Genomic DNA, 18,897 nt, shown 5'->3' on the forward strand with positions numbered 1-18,897 from the left:
TGACAGGACAGGAGAGCCACAGCCTGGTGCTGTGAATATGAAGGGGGGAGAGGATCAGTAACAGGGACACCTATGGCACTCCTCCATAATAGTGATGGGCCAGTCAGTCATGGCAGTGAGCAGTCTCTCACAATAGCTGGTTCTCCAACAAAATGATGCCTGATTCAATATGTCTATATGTACAGTATCACATTCTGAGGTTGATGTTTTCTCCTATAGTTTTTGAATATTATTATTATTATTATTATTAATAATAATACTCATATTATTAGTAATAACAATACTAGTTATTATAATAATATTCATAAGTATTCGTAGTATTCATATTTATTTGTATACATTATTTTAACAATTATACCAGTAATATAAAGTGCTGATCAAGAATAATACATAGTTGCGAAATAAACAATACATCATACCATACATACATGAGTACATGAACATGTGTTTAGGCTGGCACAGGCAAAAGGCTGCGCTGTGTCTTTAACGATCGCTCGCACAGTATTTCCTCATTGCGTTACCCATGATGCCCCGCTCGGGATGTAAACAGTCGCTCGGACGCAAGATGGAGAGGACGCGGCCGCTGCTCCGGGCTCTTGCTCTGCTGGCTCTGCTGGCTCTGCTGGCTCTCTTTCCGGTGACAGACGCCGCTCCGACACAGCTGGACAAGGTGAGAGAGGAGCCGGTGAAGTTCAGCCTCCCCCGCTGTGCCTCCTGGTTATCATGGTGAAACCGATCATATTATGATAGTGATGTACCTTTCCACAAGCGAGCGGCCAGCAAAGTGGAGAAACGCAGCCGGATCCGCGCACGGGTTGCACGGCGGCGATGTCCAGTAACTGAGGGGCTTTGTCTGCGTGGTTGAAAGTTATTGGGAATGTCCGTCGACTGTAATGAAGTTCAGATTAAACGACATCTGAGACATGTTTTCATCCAATGGCCAGTTGTACCCGTTCAGAATATTTCAGTTGATTTCGAGGCCTGTTGTGATGAGACTGGAAAGTGTCCGCAATGGCAGTGCCGCCCCAGTGTGATTGACCTTTTTTAAAGTTGCCCTGAAATTGAAATCGGCAAAACTTTCCTAAACTGATTTTACTGCTTACCCTTCCTGGCTATACAATCGTCTTTTATGTGAGGACACAAAAGGGGTCTCCAATATGTTTATTAGTCTAGTTTTTCACTTTAAATGTTCATTTTGTACGTATCCTTAATGATAAAGTGTGATTTGATTCCTAGCTAAACACTAATTTCCCTGATTGCCATTCTATTGTACATGCATACATATACACACAACCAATTTGCAAGATACTTTGTATTTTGAAAACATAATGCGAGACTATTGTATTGTCAAGTATAAATCAGTATGTCAGCATAAATAAGTTGTAGTGTCAATTTAGGAAAAGTTGAATGACAAATTTTAAATTATTTCAATTTCAGGGCAATTTTACAATCCAGTCCCGTCTCCTCAGATTAGTGACCATTTGGAAATCCTATCCACCTGGACACACATTTTAAAAGAAATGGGTCACAAAGCATTTAGGGTAACAGTGTTATAATGCATGTGTGTGAAATCAGTTGTTTTCTGCTAGTCATCCAACAATAATTAGGAAGGGAAATCAACTTTTGAATCAGTTTTTTTTTTTGACTGGGTAGGCCAGTGCTCAAATTAGTGATTTCCATAACACTTTATTGCTACTTTATTAACAACATTACTTCATATCCAGTCTTCAATGGCCACAATTCAGAAGGGTTTATAGGTCACTTTAAATGGTCATCTGCATTAGTCCTTGGACAATAATCACATCACTTAGAATTAGCCCACGAGTAATGAAAACCAGAAGTGGCCAGACCCAGGAGGACTAGATTTGGACAGCCGGTTTTCAGATCAGTATTTTGTTATTTGTTTTTTTAGGAGAGTATCGTCGTCAATGTAACAACAGTGGGGGACACACAGGAGACAAAGGACCTCCAGGTATGTGTCAGTATCTCGATGGGTAGTGAGAGGACTGTAATAACCGTATTGCTGCATTTAGTCATTCTTTTTTATTTTTTATTTTAAGGCACATTTAAATAGCCTTTCCTTTTCTGTCCAATAGTATTCAAGTAAGCATCTCTGTTAGTGTTTGACTAAATAGGAAGGAGAAACAACACTACAGTATAAATACACATCCAGTGTGCTGGATCATAAAAGCAAACCGATGTGCCACCAACTCTCCACAGGACCACCTTCTGTCAAGATACAGTATATCCATGTGAAGCAGGGCTTTAAAAACTAAATGCTATGGTACATGCTATCCTATGCTGTTAACCTTATTGTGTGTGTGTGTGTGTGTGTGTGTGTGTGTGTGTGTGTGTGTAAGAGAGCAAGAGGTTTGAGTGCTGAATTTAAGGAAAGGGTAAAATCCCTTTCACAGTGTTGTTTTGATTATGGGAGGTCTTCTCTGTTAAATAAGGCCATCTATTATCTGTTACTCATGTCTGCTGCCATTTCTAATTCACCATTAGAGATCATTAAAGGTAGTTTTCTGGTTCTGGTCCTGGTTTTCTTGCTGCTGTATATTTGAAGATTGTCACTGGGCTTTTATACATTGAGTATTGTAACAGAGTAGCCTGACAATGGTTCTAATACGTATTCATACAAATAATTACATTTAATATGAAGGGAAACTGAAAAATAGGAAAGCACAATGCTGCACATTGAAAGAAAAACAGAAGAATAATAGAAAGTTTGTGAATGCGTAACTAAACATGAACTCCTGTAAGTATTTTTGTGTCTGGTGTATAAATACTTGCTGGTATCAGTGTAAATCATACACTGTAAATTGTTAAACTAATTCTTCCCTAATTACTCAATTTTTGGTAGTGAATCATCACGTGGTTGAGTGTAGATTAACTAATCAGGGGAAAAGTTACAATGACAGGTGAATAAATTGCAGCAATACAGAATCTTTGCGGCTGGAGTTTCCTGATTCGTGTTTCACAACATTAGATTTTTTGGATTTTACAGTCAGCTTAATAAATTTAAACTATTTTGGTAGAACTCAAAAGAACAAATACATTGATTTTGATGTTTGTTTGTTTTTTTCCTAATTATTTGCAATAATGTATTCAACACCACCATCATTATATGAAAACGAATAGTGTATTGGAAGACTACTTTATTTGTATGTATTTTTAAATTTTAGATCAATTTTAACATCTCGGTTGTTGGACATCAATTCTATGTGAATGGTATTCCTGTCAGACTGTCAGGTGTTACAAGGGTGAACTGCCAGGCATTGCATTGTAAGTACCAAAAATATGTATATATTTATGTAGTTGATAGTAGCTGATTTATTTAAGTGTTTTATTCCCCCACAATTTTATCCTCTGTGCTTAAATGTATATGTAAGGAGACTTAATTAATTATTTAAGTTTTATTCTAACTATATGCAACGTATATAATGAAAAGTATTGAGTCAGAATTGTGTAACTGATACAATTGTGTGAAAAACATAACATTTCATACATTTTACATTTTCGTAGAAGAAGTCTTATAAAATTATAAGGTATCCTGGCCTCAATGTGTTTAACATTTGTCTCAATAGAACTGATTATCTAAACCAAGGATGGAATATTTGTATACTATTCTGTGTGTTGCCACAAATATCTAAATGTTTTTTTCTATACTTATCCTCCTTTTCTTGTTATGGTTGAAAGTGGAAGTGTATCCCACTGTTTTAATGTGATGATCGCTCATGAACGTTTGTGTTACAGGTGTGTGTGGCTTGCTCCTGGTGTGTGTGTGTGACTGTCTTTTAAATTTACAAATTATTAGACAATAAATCAACAAGTGCTTTGGCTTTTCTGTTTCCTGTAGCATCATGGGTCATTACTAGAGTTATTTGTTAAGGATTCTGACCAGTACTAGATCAAAGCATGTGTTCTCCTGGAGAACCCTGTCCTCTTGTACTGAAAACACTTAATGACAGCAGATATCTTCAAGCCAGATGAGATATATATTTTACTTTAAAAAAGAAGAAAGTAAAAACTAAACTCTTTAAAGTCTTTATATTTCTACCGATAATAAGGTTATACAGTATAGCCACGTTTTTTTGGGACTTGGCTTTGTAACCTGTATGTCAGTCCTCTAGCATCAAGAAGCTGATATAGCCGCCTCTTTGTCCATGTGAAGAAAGAGTTATTTCATTATCTAGGGAATTGGTAGCAACTGACTAATGTTTTTTAGCCTTTCATGTTAAATGGGAATTGTTCAGGCCTCTTTGCCCCTTGACCTAGACCATGTTCCTATTAAAAAAAAAAAAAAAAAAAAAAAAAAAAATCTGAAACGGAGCCTATAGTGATGACAGGAGTGGTTTGCTTTATGCAGAGCAGCATTTACTGTGAAGCTTTGTGTGTCCACTTTGCTTCCAGTGGAGAATGGCAATCGGAGCAGCCCAGGAGTTCATGTGATGACTGTGGTGCGTGTGCTGGTGCGCCAGTGGCCCCTGGAGAGCGACCCCGTGGTGGAGCTACTCGTCTTCAATGAAGAAGTGATAGAGGTGGAAGGAACACAGGTGAACTACATTCTGCAATTTTTGGAGATGGGGACTAAAATCATGTGCATGTTCTTGGTGACCACATGCTAATACACCATATTTTCCCTCTGTCTGATCATAGTTATGCCCTTTTAATCTTTACATGAAACTAAAATAAACTTCCAGGCTGTAAGTATTTTACTTTTGTGTTTATCAGATTCACCAAGTCAGGTGTATTACATTTGTATCCATTTGTGTTCACTTTGGTTTGATATACATAAGCTGAGTAGACAGCGATGCATCCATTTACTGGAAGTCATTGAATGGCTCCTTGTTGCACACACAACAACATTTTAAGTGCATGATCGCTGATGTGTGAACTTGAACAAATCATACTATACTTTAATCACTGATAACAGTTTCTTTTTTTTAGGTGCAACAACCAGACATGTATGAAGTGAATATATTGATGAACAAAGATTTCCAGAAGCTCAGGCAGTCCACCTACTCTTACCCTATGACGGAGAGCATGCTGTACAGCATTCCTAGAGAAAATGACATTGTCGTCACGGATCCCAACCTTCTGGGAAAAGGTACCAACAACATTAAATTTTTAGACCTCTTTGTCTTAGTGGTTCAGTGTGAGTCATCAGTGATTAACCCTTCTGATCACAGTCAGTATTTTACTCCACAGTAATGGGAGTTGAGTCAGATTTTCAGATTTGAACACAGGCTTCCTTTAATTTTACTTGAATGATTCTATGGTTTTATGAGAATCTCTCCCACATACATAATGCTGGAGGGGTGGCAATTGGCGCTGTGAATCTAACCTCAATCTCCTACATCACAGCCACGCATGCTACCACCTGGCCAATAGTATCTATGTGCTTCATGAACCAACTCCAATCTTGTGTATGTTGTTGTATATATGTATGTAGGTTCGTTATTTTGACTGCTTTAAACATTCCTCTCAGTGTATGATCATGGCCCTCTTCAAACAACAAGCCACTACCCTCTAAAGCAAGCGGAGACCACAGTGGAGGAAACGGCTGCCCCAGGCAAGCTGCCCGAGACTCCCCTCCGAATGGACCCGGTCTCCTTCTACGATGAAGAAACTACAGCTGACGAAGAGGGGCTTCCTGACAAACTGCTCCCTGAGACTCCCCTGCGATCGGAATCGCTGTCTTCTTACAACGTGAGCAGTCTTACAGTAGACTCTTGTGTGCCTAGAAAATACGTTAATTTAGTTTATAAGTTAGACCACCTGTGATGCATACACTCCACTATGTTTAGTGTTAGTCTGTCTGTATGTATATTTCAAACCAGACGCATACAAATACTTTACACTTTGAGAACAAGATTTGAAAAAATAATAATAATAATAAAAAAAAATTTTTTTACAATGCATTTCTTTTTCATACATAGATAATATAGTCTTGACTTTTCATTCAAGGCAATGTGTCAATGGGTGAAGAAGCTGAGAGACCGCCTTCGACGCTTTTGGAGTGAATCTCTGCCCTTATTCTTCCTGGTGATGTGGGTGGTGGTGGTGGGTGTTGTTGGCTCGGCTGTAATCGTCAAGATCCTTGACGTGCTCTTCCCATCCTGTGAGCACAAGTAAGTATTCCCACACCAGACGCCTGGCACTGGTTCTTTCTGTCATTATTATTATTATTATTTATTTATTAGTGGATCCAGGGTGTCTTACAGATAAAACAAGAAACATTTTAAAGCATTATAGAAATGCAGTACAATTCAATCAGTACACAATACAATAAGCATATAAAAGTGCCTATTCTACTCATTAATGCATTATAAAATCCTCGGTGACTTATACCCCCACATAAATAATGACTTCTCACAGTCAGATTAAACCTAAATTTGATATATTGGTCTTGTACCACTAGAATGCAAGAGATCTTCAAGATAAATGAAGTGTCAAAAGTACAGTGCATCCGGAAAGTACTCACAGCGCTTCACTTTTTCCACATTTTGTTGTGTTACAGCCTTATTCCAAAATGGATTAAATTTAGTATTTTCCTCAAAACAAAAAAAGCACATGTACATAAGTATTCACAGCCTTTGCTCAATACTTTGTTGAAGCACCTTTGGCACCAATTACAGCCTCAAGTCTTTTTGACTATGATGCTACAAGCTTGGCACACCTATTTTTGGGCAGTTTCTCCCATTCTTCTTTGCAGGACCTCTCATGCTCCATCAGGTTGGATGGGGAGTGTCGGTGCACAGCCACTTTCAGATCTCTCCAGAGATGTTCAATCGGGTTCAAGTCTGGGCTCTGGCTGGGCCACTCAAGGACATTCACAGAGCTGTCCTGTAGCCACTCCTTTGTTATCTTGGCTGTGTGCTTAGGGTCGTTGTCCTTTTAGAAGATGAACCTTCGCCCCAGTCTGAGGTCCAGAGCGCTCTGGAGCAGGTTTTCATCAAGGATGTCTCTGTAAATTGCTGCATTCATCTTTCCCTCCATCCTGACTAGTCTCCCAGTTCCTGCCGCTGAAAAACATCCCCACAGCATGATGCTGCCACCGCCATGCTTCACTGTAGGGATGGTATTGGCCAGGTGATGAGCGGTGCCTGGTTTCCTCCAGACATGACGCTTGCCATTCAGGCCAAAGAGTTCAATATTTGTTTCATCAGACCAGAGAATTTTGTTTCTCATGGTCTGAGAGTCCTTCAGGTGCTTTTGGCAAACTCCAGGCAGCTGTCATGTGCCTTTTACTGAGGAGTGGCTTCCATCTGGCCACTATCATACAGGCCTGATTGCTGGAGTGCTGCAGACATGGTTGTTCTTCTGGAAGGTTCTCTTCTCTCCACAGAGACATGCTGGAGCTCTGTCAGAGTGACCATCGGGTTCTTGCTCACCTCCCTGACTAAGGCCCTTCTCCCCCGATCACTCAGTTTGGCCAGGTGGCCAGCTCTAGGAAGAGTCCTGGTGGTTCTAAACTTCTTCCATTTACGGATGATGGAGGCCACTGTGCTCATTGGGACCTTCAATGCTGCAGACATTTCTCTGTACTCTTCCCCATATCTGTGCTTCTATACAATCCTGTCTCGGAGGTCTACAGACAATTCCTTGGACTTCATGGCTTGGTTTGTGCTGTAGGACCTTATATAGACAGGTGTGTGCCTTTCCAAATCATGTCCAATCAACTGAATTTACACAGGTGGACTCCAATCAAGTTGTAGAAACATCTCAAGGATGATCAGTGGAAACAGGATGCACCTGAGCTCAATTTTGAGTGTCATGGCAAAGGCTGTGAATACATGTGCTTTTTTTGTTTTTTATTTTTAATAAATTTTCTAAGATTTCAAACAAACGTCTTTCACGTTGTCATTATGGGGTATTGTTTGTAGACTTTTGAGGAAAATAATGAATTTAATCCATTTTGGAATAAGGCAGTAACATAACAAAATGTCGAAAAAGTGAAGCGCTGTGAATACTTTCTGGATGCACTGTAGGTGCTTATTCACTGCTGAATTTGTGTGCATTTTCTTGGGTTGGCATTTATATTGCTACTTAATGATAGCCATCGTTTCTAAAAATATATTTGTTAAAGAGCTGTATTTGTATTCGATTGTATGAAAACTAATGTAAAATGTTCTATTTTGAAGGGGGATCTTAAGACTGGACCCTGTTGCAATGATGCCAGAGGAGGCAAAACATTCCCTTTTGGAACACATGGAGGTAGAAATACAGGAAGAGCAAAATAATCCATGAGAAAATACTGAGATTATGGAAAACCAGTCAGACTTCCAAGTCAATCCAGTGGACCTGGGTGTTTGTTTATCCATTTCACTAAAGAATGTACTTGATACAACTCCTGATAACTTAATTTTAGTGTTTTTCTTCCCCCCTTCTCTTCCTGAAACCTAAATGCAGTGTCTATTCTGAGTTCTGTTGGGACAGTAAGCATCTGTTATGGGTCTAAATTATGTTGCTTTTTTCTACATTCTTCAAATGCTTGAATGTACCTCTGTACCACTTTTCTGTCTATCTGGCAATGAAGGGCCATGAGTAAGTCTCTAGTATAAGACAGGTTTGTATATGCACTTCTGGTTAATCAACCATTAATGGTTATTAAAGGACCTATTTCTTGCTTTCACAAAAATATACAAGAGCTGAATGCCAAGTCAATGAAGGAAATCAAATGAAACATCTGAAAAAGCCATGGGAAATAGGGATTCATTGAAATGAAAAACACATTAGGTTATGTTGAAAAATACTGCAAATAAACAAAACTTGTGTTTTTACTCCCCCACTACATTGTACCCGAGTACTCTTGAATACCACCCATCCACACGTATGGAGAACAAATTAATCCTAGAGTCCACCACTGTGAAGATGTTTTTAGAGAGTTAAGTTCATATGTAGCATCTTGTTCTGTTTTTTTTAATACAAAGAAAAGTGTACTATACCACACTAACTGAACTGAATGTGTGAGAGTAGCAATTGCAGTAATTAGGAGGTGGGATCTTAAGTTTTCCATTGTCTCTCTGTCTTTAAAACTGGAATGAAAAAGGTCAAGATCTTGTTAAAAGGAAAAACTCATCAGTTGCCATGGAGGCTGTCTTTCTGCTAGACTTTCATTCTTCTGATCAAAATCACTCCCAGCAAGTCAGCCTTATTGAAGTTGCTTTGTCAAACAGGAGCAACTTGATCAAGGCATTCTATTATGTTAATGGTCTCCCCTGATGATCTATTTTATTACTTTCACCACCAAAGGATAGGGGCAGCTTATGCTGGTGTTACAGTAGTTAAAACATTATCCAATGCATTCAGTCCTTACTGCTGCTTTTATTGTGCCTTCTTGGTTTTCCATTACATTGTTTTATATGTAGTATAAGCATGGAAGCATGGCATAGTATGACATTTTTAGTAATGTTTGAACAAACCCTCCCCATTATGTCATGTTGAAATCCTACTGAATGAATAAATAAATAAATGACGTTCTTAATAAAATATTCTAGCAGGATGTGAGTTAACTTTCAATAAAAGTGTGGAGGAATCTGTTTGACGGTCAAGGAAGGGTCTTCCTCCTTGTTTTACTTCTGTAAACCTGGGGTAATGAATGATTATTCTCATAAGAATACAAAGAGCATGAACTCTGAAGTTAATTTATCATTTAACAGATCCAAACTTTTATTTTTAAATAGATTTATTGACTTTGAAAAAGCTTAAAAGGCTACAGCTGACATTTTGTATTTGTCGTACAGCACTGCCCAGAGACTTAAGAAACAATTCTCATGTCACAGTGTCATTTTTAAAATCTAGTTATAAAAACTATTGCTGCTTACAAGTCATTTTATTACATTCAAATCTAAATTTAACAATAATGGAAGCTTTGGTATTCATACACAGAGCGATGAATGTCATGCAGCATAGGGATAATGGACTTTATTGCAACTTCTAAAGTATTTGTACTTAAACCTATATATCAAATCATAGATCAGATCATGGTAGTTTATGATGTCCATAGTCAGCAACTACTGTTGTGCAACTTCTATTCAGTAAATTAAATAGTGTTTTTCAAGGTGCTCTGGTTTAGCAGCCTAAGTTCGAGCATTACTGCAGACATTCTGAAGATGCTGGACAAAGAAAAACGAACCAGTTTTCTAATTTGCTTGGGTAACATTTACTAAACACTTTAGGAATATAACTGTGTGGTGAGAAATGTACTCTTGCTCCCCTGAGTGTTTCAAGACATTCAATGCTGGCTTTCTTCGGACTGGTCAACAGGAACCAAATTCTGCAATCCACGCTCCATATTTTTCAAGGTCTGCTGCAGACACTGATTTGGAGACCTTCTTTAAAGCAGATACAAAATCTTCCATGGTGGTTGGCATGTGCATTTCATCCCTGGAGATGTTTCTGATTTCCTCTGGCGTCAGACCCTCAATACGCCGTCGCATAGCCATCAATGAGGCATCCCTGGACAATACCGACAACACAAGTGAGTCGTCATGTAATCCACCCCCCAACCTCAGTCCTGACATGCAATGTAGGGTGAAAAGTTAGATACAACAATTGTAGGCCCCACCTGCACACGTTTGTGATATCAGCACCGGAGTAGCCTTCCATCTGCTCAGCTATTTTTGATATATCAACATTATTTGCCAGCTCCAGCTCCTTTAAGTTGATCTTCAGGAGCTCCTCTCTGCCTTTGGCTGAAATAACAAATACAAATATATGATTTAGTCAAATAAAACTAAATGTGTGTGTAACAATGAAATAGTTTATCAACGTATTTGTTTACTTCAAAACGAGACTCTTCCTAACCCATCTATCCACTTACTGGTCATCAGCTGTGAAGAAGTTGTTTAAAAGTCAATTACCTGAAGGTAAAGGGATGTAAATCCTTTTTTCTAGTCGTCTTCTCAGAGCTTCATCTATGTCCCATGGGAAGTTCGTAGCAGCCAGAACCATGACCATCTTGGATGGATCTTCATTTTCTGAAGCCCCACCAACACCTTAAGAACGAAACATTAAATATTCCTCTAGTTTTCAAACACAAAATGGGCCAATAGTAATTAGAGCAATATATGTTTCATACTATATAACAATTACTGTAACTTCATTTATTTGAGTACAGCCCCCATCAAAACTACAATAAGCCGAGAATATATTTGTAGCATTTCAAAGATACCCAGACTGACATTTTCTTGATTATGACTTGATGCATTATTGAAAGAAGGTGTGCATTCAGCTATGATTACCGTCCATCTGCACAAGCAGCTCTGCTTTAACTCTCCTGCTGGCCTCATGTTCCTCAGATGTTCCCCTGCGGCTGCACATCGAATCAATCTCGTCGATAAATATCGTCGTGGGAGCGTAGAACCGGGCCTGCAAGAACGAGCAGCACATTTTCCCACAGCCTCCGTGCATTGTTTGCATTGTTCTCATTCTTATGACACATACTGTGCCATAAATTCACACACAAACATTTACTAACATTTTGACAAGTATATGGAAGCTTACCATTTCAAATAGAAGCCGGACTAATTTCTCCGATTCCCCTCTGTACTTGGAGGTGAGTGTTGATGAAGACACATTGAAGAAGGTAGTTCTGCACTCTGTAGCCACCGCTTTGGCCAACAGGGTCTTTCCTGTGCCGGGGGGGCCCACCATAAGCACTCCCTATGTAGCGACAATGGGGTAATATAGACAATTAGAAAAACAGACAGGGCCATTTGTAATTGCATATTAAAATTGGTAAAAGTAGCTGCAACCGTTCATTCCATTTAAGTGAGAACAAAAACATACAATACAGATAGACAGTGTACTCCAGTAGATTTCATATTTATTTTTCAACCTGGTAATCCCAGTGAGTTCTATAAACCAGATTACCTTCCAAGGTCTACGAATTCCTTTGAAAAATTCTGGCATCCACATTGGCAGTACAACAGCTTCCTTCAGAAGTTTCTTAGCATCTTCTAGTGCTGCAATGTCATCCCTAAAGATAGGTAATGTATTATTTTTAAATTCTCTGAGAGCACTACACAGTATCCAATTCTCCTTAATATTGCAAAATAAATAGGATGTCCATTGTAGGTTAGATACAATTATTCTGTAGTATTTAAAAATACATAAGACACTGGTGTTTACAAATTAACAAAAAACATTTTGCTCAACAAAAATATAAACCAAAAAGTAAACATAAAAAATTGTTTTACTTACCATTTAACACTTGGGTTTTGTGATATGATATCTCGTTCTAGGGCCTCTACTAAGTCTTTATCATATCCAGTCCCATCAAATTTCTTGACTTCCGTCTCTGAAACATCAGTAGATTTGTTCTGTAATGCAAATATCATGATTTATAGTTTTCCATCCAGAGCCTCTTCAGTACGTTTTGGCCATTTTCAGAATTACAAACATGGCTAACAGTCTGGTGGTACATTAATATAAAGACAACACTACTACTAGTGAATGTGTGAATAATAACAATTATAGAGCATTTTCCAGATAAGACAACTATCCACCTACTCAAACAAAAAACGAAGAATTAGCAGCCTGGTCTGTCCCTATGCTGTTAAATCCAAAACAGTTTTGTTATTTGGATAATAAAATTAAGATACAATATTTTCTTGAATGTATTATATACAAATCATAGCAAGAGCACAATGAATTTGGCTAAGGTGGTTTAAATTTAATACAATATTTCAAAATTATCATCATTTTGAATCTCTGGAGGAATAAACGGTGGAGACAGGCCGGTTGTCTAACAGGCTCGGATCCGGGCTCACTGGATCATTTCCTATTGACATGAACCTGCTCATCAGGCTCTGTGCAGCTGTTTGAACATCTATAATGACTCAATATTATCATAAACCTTTCAGAAAACTATACTGTGCTATTGCTGATGAGTTTATTCATTAAATCAGCTTAATTGTTCACTACATTTCCAATGCATGTTAATGTCAGTGTGTTTATTGTTGCCACTGGATCTGACACGATCATCTGTAGTCTGTCATCAGAAAGTTGTCCGTCAAGGACAGGGCACATTGTATCTGTTCAAACCTCACAAAGTACACAACCTTTCCGGTTTCTTGCACTGGTGTGCGTTTCTTTAACTCCTCAACTAGAACTACAAAAATATTATTATTATTAATAATAATAGTTAGCCAATAATCAATTGTATTTATCTCATACCCAATAGCGCTAGAAGTCAAACAGTCAAAACAGACAAGATCAAACAGGCAACAGAACATCAGCAACTCGAGAGTATTTACAAAACCTGCAACTAACAGATCCTTAACAGTGCAAATCTTTGTAAATCATGCAAGTCACACGTTTGTTGTTTTTCTGTGCTGAACCAGACTTGTCTATATCGATAATAACCTACTATTTGCTGAAACCTGCCGGTTGCAAAATATCTCAGCGCTAAACGCAGTTTCAGACGTTTTGGTAAGACATGACTGTGCTTCGATGTAGGTCCTAAACAGTATCAGTTATGTCTGCGAGGTTAAATATGCATCATGCTGTTAATCTATCATACGTCTTCCTCCCGAAAAACCTCTAAAGGCGTCTTTAAATGCCCGTGTCTGTGTCTGATGCGGGCGAACTAGATGAAGTCTACAGAGGTCCTGCACTTTAAACAGTCGGGTCAAGCTCTGGTCCTGATCAACAGCAGGATCATTTTTGAGCTCAGATCTGAGCTCAGACTGAGCCCTGATCCGTTTAGTACAACACAACTGAGATCAAGATTGGATCCCCTTAGTACAACCCGCCAGACGTCCAGGAGTGTGGAAGCCCATCAGACATGTAAGCATGCGAAGGTAGCACTGTGGAATAGTGGAATGGGCTCTGGACTTATAACTGGAAGGTTGTGGGTTCAAATCACAGGTGGAGCAGTGCTGTTGTACAACGAAGTCCTGGCCATGAAGACAACACCACCAGAACCCCCACTAGGCAGAATGAGCAAAGAAGCTGCTGCTGCTGCTGCAAAGACAGTGTTCAGGGTATGCTGAGAAAGTGTTTGTTGCTGGATACTTATGCTTACTAAGGCAGAAATCCTGGCAAGTGATTGGGCTCAGATTGTTCACAAACTTTAATTTAAAACTGCATGAAAACATTTTGATTTTGGAGAAATAACACAGACTAAGACATGAAAAAACTTTAGTTGAACAAGTAATTATATATGTAAAGGTAAAATTAACATGCAGAAATGTCAAGAGTGCAGTGCTATTGTATTGAAACACTTTAAAGGCAATTTCAAAATAAAGACAACCTATTTTCCAACTATGTATGGCAATTATGTGCAACGTAGAATCATTTCTTAGTGTCAAAATAGTTTCATACTAAGCTTTGTGTGTATAAAACACGCTCATGCATAAAAGAACCAGAGAATCTCTGCCAAACCCCAGATCTTAAATTAAAATGCACTGCAAGAAAGTGAAGACCAGGTTGCTGCAGTTATTAGATTAGTTATCATATTGCCGTTACTGAAACAATGAGATCTGCTTTATGATTATTGTCTTGATGCCGATAGCAGTTAAGGGCTCAGAAAGCTTCCAGATATGTTCAGTTCTGACTGAAAACAAACTATGGTTTTGGTCCTCACTGATGTTAGCTTAAAGGTAATGTGAAGGTACTGTACCTTATCCTCCTTTTGCTTGCCCTGTGCTTCTTTTTTGTCCTTCCCTTTGGCTGGTTTGGCCCGGTCACCGTTGGCACCGCGGGGGGACTGTCGGTGCTGGGCCCTGGCCGGCACACTAAGCCGGTTGTTGTTGTGAGGTTTGCCATCTTTATATGGAACTGGCTGCCTTTTTGCTGGACAGGGCGAGGGCCTGCGTAGAACAGTACTGAAGATGTCAAACATATCTATAACACAAATCACTTACAAGTATTATTATAAAAGTAATCAATAAAGGCTAAATGACCTCTACCCTTCACCTGCTTGAAATGTACTTGAAGATAAATGCCATTGGATACAAGATCCAGCCCATGGGCCAGATACAGCCTGCCAACTGCCCCAATCCGGCCCACATGCATTTCAATATTATAAGAGAAAAACAGCAGGAATTCCATAGAGAAAATAGACTATTTTCCAAATTAAAAATAATGTGTGATTAATGTGTTCGAGTGCCCTCAAGTGTTTAAAAAAAAAATCACTTCAAAGTATTCTTAATACATCATTACTCATCAGCATGAAAGTCTTCCTTGCCAGTCAGGGAGTCTCCCACTGATCTCCAATGCACCTCAGAATGCACCCAGAGTGCATGTGAGCAGTAACAGCATATACTGATCATAATACATTACAAGGTAAAAACAGGGGTGTAAATAACTACATTAATATAGGCCATATTTATCATCACATTTAAACATAGCAATATGGGGAAGAGCATCTTCCTCACAAACTTCAGCCAGTGGAAACCAGCTGTGCACCCCTGCTATAGGGGCAGAGTTCAGGGTGGCAGCACATCTGCATGTTTTTTTGAAAATATCTCAGTTTTAACAATGCCTAATAGGTAACACCATCACTTTTCAAAATGGCTGTGTGATCTGAATACCACATAATATAATCAGGATGGTTCATTACAAGAAAACATTATTTTCACAAATCTAGATGAATGAAAGTCATAGTATGCATCTTGCAGGCATCTGTGATCTAAGCTCTTCTGTTTAATTTCTATGCAGAGCAACCTTTTCATTGTTATTTCATGTTTGAGCTACTACTTGAGCAGTCAATGAATATTTAACATTTCTAGGTAAAACATGGGATTATATAAATATCTGACAAAGGCAATTAAAGCACTTCTATAACAGTGTAATAATGAGAGGAATTACCTTGGATAACTTTAATTGGTAGCATTTAAAATTCAACATTGAGCTAAAAAACAGTCAGCATGCCGTTTTGAACATTTATGCTACAAATGTGAATAATGTAAATGGTCATAAAGTTTAATATGCATGTAATTTTATTTTAAAACACTACACTGTAATTACCATTAGCCTTTAAGAAGCAACATAAACTTGCCAACAGGGAAGCATCACAAATTAAAACTTGTATTTTAGTATAATTGAGTTGAAACACATGAACTGGTCCACTGTCAGAGGAATAATAGATGTTAAGATAATCCATATATAAAACATTAGGTAGTGCTTGCAATTATTTTCACTATAATGCAATACATACTGTGATATATGACATCCTGCTTGACTTTTCATGGAAAGAAAAGCTTCTTCAGCTGCTATCTAGGAGGATACTACTTGATTTAGTAGTAAAAGCTAATTTACAATTCTGTAACCCACCCCAATATTAATGTGCAACTGTAAGAGTATCTGAATACATATAGGTAGGCAACTTTGAAACCACAAATGATTTTCCAAGCCTACAGACTTGAAAAGTACCAAAACAGAGGCGTTTCAGACTGCCAGTGCATTAAGCAGGGTCATGTGACATAATCCTAGAGTTATGCTCAGCAGACAAACAGCTTATTGTTCTCCGTGGCTCATTTAACTCTGCATGTTCAGTATTTGAATCTGCAGCAGTGATATTCAAAACATTACCTACTTATCCTGATCAGGAAATAAAGTTTTTACTGGTACACAAATTCCTACATAATATTCAATGCAACCAAATCATTTATTGCAGCTTTTGTACGGACTTAAGGCCTTATTTTCACTCCCAATACAGAATAAAAGTCCTTGAATTCATCAAATCCAAATTACGGATATGTCAGTTGTTACCAATTATAAACAACACTTTCAGTATACTGTAAAAATAGAAACAACAACAACAACAACAAAAATGATTAAATCCTTGAACAGACGTTTTGCTGATGGCTTGATGTCATGATACCTCCTAAACATTAGCAACATTCAGTTGTAGAAATCAAACGTAATACCAAAGGACTGTAAAAGGCGTAAATATGGAAACAAACTTAACATTGCATTTATACATACAAGCCCCTCTGAGACAGGTTTAGGTAAACTGCTGCCCCATACTAAGAACATAAAGCACAGTGATTGTGAACACGTCTCAACACTGGTAATCACATCACAACAATATGCAAAGTCAATACGACAGTTTTCAAGAAACCCCTGACAAATACAAAGCAAGTCCCTCTGTGCAGACATACCTGCGCTCCACCTGCACCGGCCACAGCTCGTCCCCCGGGCCGGCCGCCCTGCAGGCCGCGCTGTCCCGCTCGTAGCCCTGCAGGGTGCTCACGATGTCCCGCACATGCTGCTGCTCTTCCTGGATCTCTTGCCAAACCTGGAGATACAGCGATCATAATCAAACGACACTGGCATGTAAATGGTGTAAAAGTCAAACATTTGCACCAGTTAAAGGAATGGTTTACCTGTTGCCATTTGTGTTGTAATGCGGGGTCTTTGACGGAGAAGACACCCTTCCTGATCTGTTCAAGCACTCCTTGGTAGAAAACAATGGCCGAGTTGTAGTTCCCAAGTAAGGCATATTCTCGGGCAAGCTTCACGTTTTCACTGATTTGAAGCAGACTCATTTTAAGTGGTATCTGTTGGTAAAGGACACATTGTGAAAAACCACTGCCTGCACAAAGTCTACACAATCCCCCAAGTGTGCGCCACGGCCGGGGAGCAGCCCGCCGCCGCCGCCGCCGCCTCCGCCCGGCACCGGCCTCCAAGTCCGCCCAACAGACCTCCAATTCAGCTCATGCACACACAGCAGCGCCGGGAAGTCTTCGCTGTGTCAGCTGACCACCATTACAGTCTTGTGGTCAAACGTGTAATATATTTAAAGGAAAAACTAAACAAAACAATTGTCACATCGTAGCGGTTTAAATGTCCCCACTCTCCGAAGTCAGTCAGTCTCTCTCTCTCTCTCTCTCACTCTCTCATATATATATATATATATATATAATCAGGTCATACGAAAACAAAGCGTGTATGTATGCATGTATGTATGTATGCCATTATACCGTTTCAACTGAGGGCAAACGTCACACACAACAACAACATAAAGTTCATCTTAGTTTGAGCCGCCTCGCATAATGCAAAACATCCTTGTCGAAACGGAAGTGAGATGATAAACCCACCTGTTGCAACACACACCACCGGGGCCCAACACACACCACCGGGGTCTCTGGCACCGAACACCGAGGCCACGCACACCGCGACGCCAGTCCCTCCGCAGTTTGAAGTCTGTCTGGAAATCGTCATTTCCTGGAGGCAGGAGCTGACCGTGCGGCACTGAAGGGACAGTCAAGCGGATGGCTTTGAGAAAGTAACAATCTTATACCTACACAATTATTATTATTATTATTATTATTATTATTATTATTTTTATTATTATTATATGAATGACTGCGGATACATATACATAGGCTCGATCATTTTATACAGTAGATCCAAGTCCGCACCTATTCAGCCAACAGAGGGCAGCGTTATGTAGTTCGTTTTCACTCAATGGTAGGAGATAGATAATACCTGCTGAGCTACAGCTACAGTTCATCCTTCGTCATTCTGTATGTTATTGGAGTAAGATTGCATACATCTGATCGTTATCGTATGTTCATTGTCTGCTCCCCCCGGTAGGCTCTTCAAAAGATATTGGTGTATTTTAAACAACACACTTTACTTACATTTTACAGAGTTGGTTCTTTAAGTCTCTCAAAATCACAAATTGTATTCCTACGGAAAATGATTTATTTGGCAGCAGAGTAAAATGAAATGTCATCCCTTCTAAGCTGTCAAAAACATTATTAAAAAAAACATTTTTTAAAGTTTTCGTGTGCATAATGAATGATTAAAGTTGACAACTCTGAAAGTAGTCACAAATATAAGGGTATGACCTGCAATCTAATTTTATTTTTTCAGTTTTAGCATAAAAATTAAGAAGCCAAATTAAATATAGCTAAATATAATATTATTTCTTCC

The 18,897-nt window shown here is 38.9% G+C and overlaps 2 protein-coding genes across 4 annotated transcripts; one reads left to right on the top strand and one right to left on the bottom strand.

Moving 5' to 3' along the window:
* The first annotated feature begins 511 nt into the window (after nucleotides 1-511).
* On the top strand, nucleotides 512-8,795 carry ginm1 (glycoprotein integral membrane 1). The gene is made up of 8 exons (XM_066699070.1): nucleotides 512-670; nucleotides 1,913-1,972; nucleotides 3,186-3,285; nucleotides 4,414-4,556; nucleotides 4,951-5,110; nucleotides 5,492-5,712; nucleotides 5,971-6,134; nucleotides 8,148-8,795. Exons 1-8 carry the CDS (start codon nucleotides 524-526, stop codon nucleotides 8,251-8,253), a joined length of 1,101 nt encoding a protein of 366 aa, XP_066555167.1. The 5' UTR covers nucleotides 512-523; the 3' UTR covers nucleotides 8,254-8,795.
* An 855-nt stretch (nucleotides 8,796-9,650) lies between these two features.
* Nucleotides 9,651-18,166, bottom strand: katna1 (katanin p60 (ATPase containing) subunit A 1). 3 transcript variants are annotated; one of them, XM_066699037.1, is made up of 11 exons: nucleotides 18,057-18,166; nucleotides 17,343-17,516; nucleotides 17,118-17,254; nucleotides 14,633-14,822; nucleotides 12,211-12,329; nucleotides 11,881-11,986; nucleotides 11,512-11,670; nucleotides 11,250-11,376; nucleotides 10,869-11,003; nucleotides 10,574-10,700; nucleotides 9,651-10,464 (listed from the first exon to the last, which is right to left on the bottom strand). In XM_066699037.1, exons 2-11 carry the CDS (start codon nucleotides 17,502-17,504, stop codon nucleotides 10,266-10,268), a joined length of 1,461 nt encoding a protein of 486 aa, XP_066555134.1. In that variant the 5' UTR covers nucleotides 17,505-17,516; nucleotides 18,057-18,166; the 3' UTR covers nucleotides 9,651-10,265. The 3 variants fall into 3 exon arrangements, with proteins under 3 accessions (XP_066555134.1, XP_066555144.1, XP_066555154.1); XM_066699047.1 differs by lacking the exon at nucleotides 18,057-18,166 and adding an exon at nucleotides 17,940-18,008; XM_066699057.1 differs by lacking the exon at nucleotides 18,057-18,166 and adding an exon at nucleotides 17,661-17,743.
* Nucleotides 18,167-18,897: the final 731 nt, after the last annotated feature.

Source organism: Amia ocellicauda, chromosome 1, assembly GCF_036373705.1.
Source record: "Amia ocellicauda isolate fAmiCal2 chromosome 1, fAmiCal2.hap1, whole genome shotgun sequence".
Taxonomy (NCBI): domain Eukaryota; kingdom Metazoa; phylum Chordata; class Actinopteri; order Amiiformes; family Amiidae; genus Amia; species Amia ocellicauda.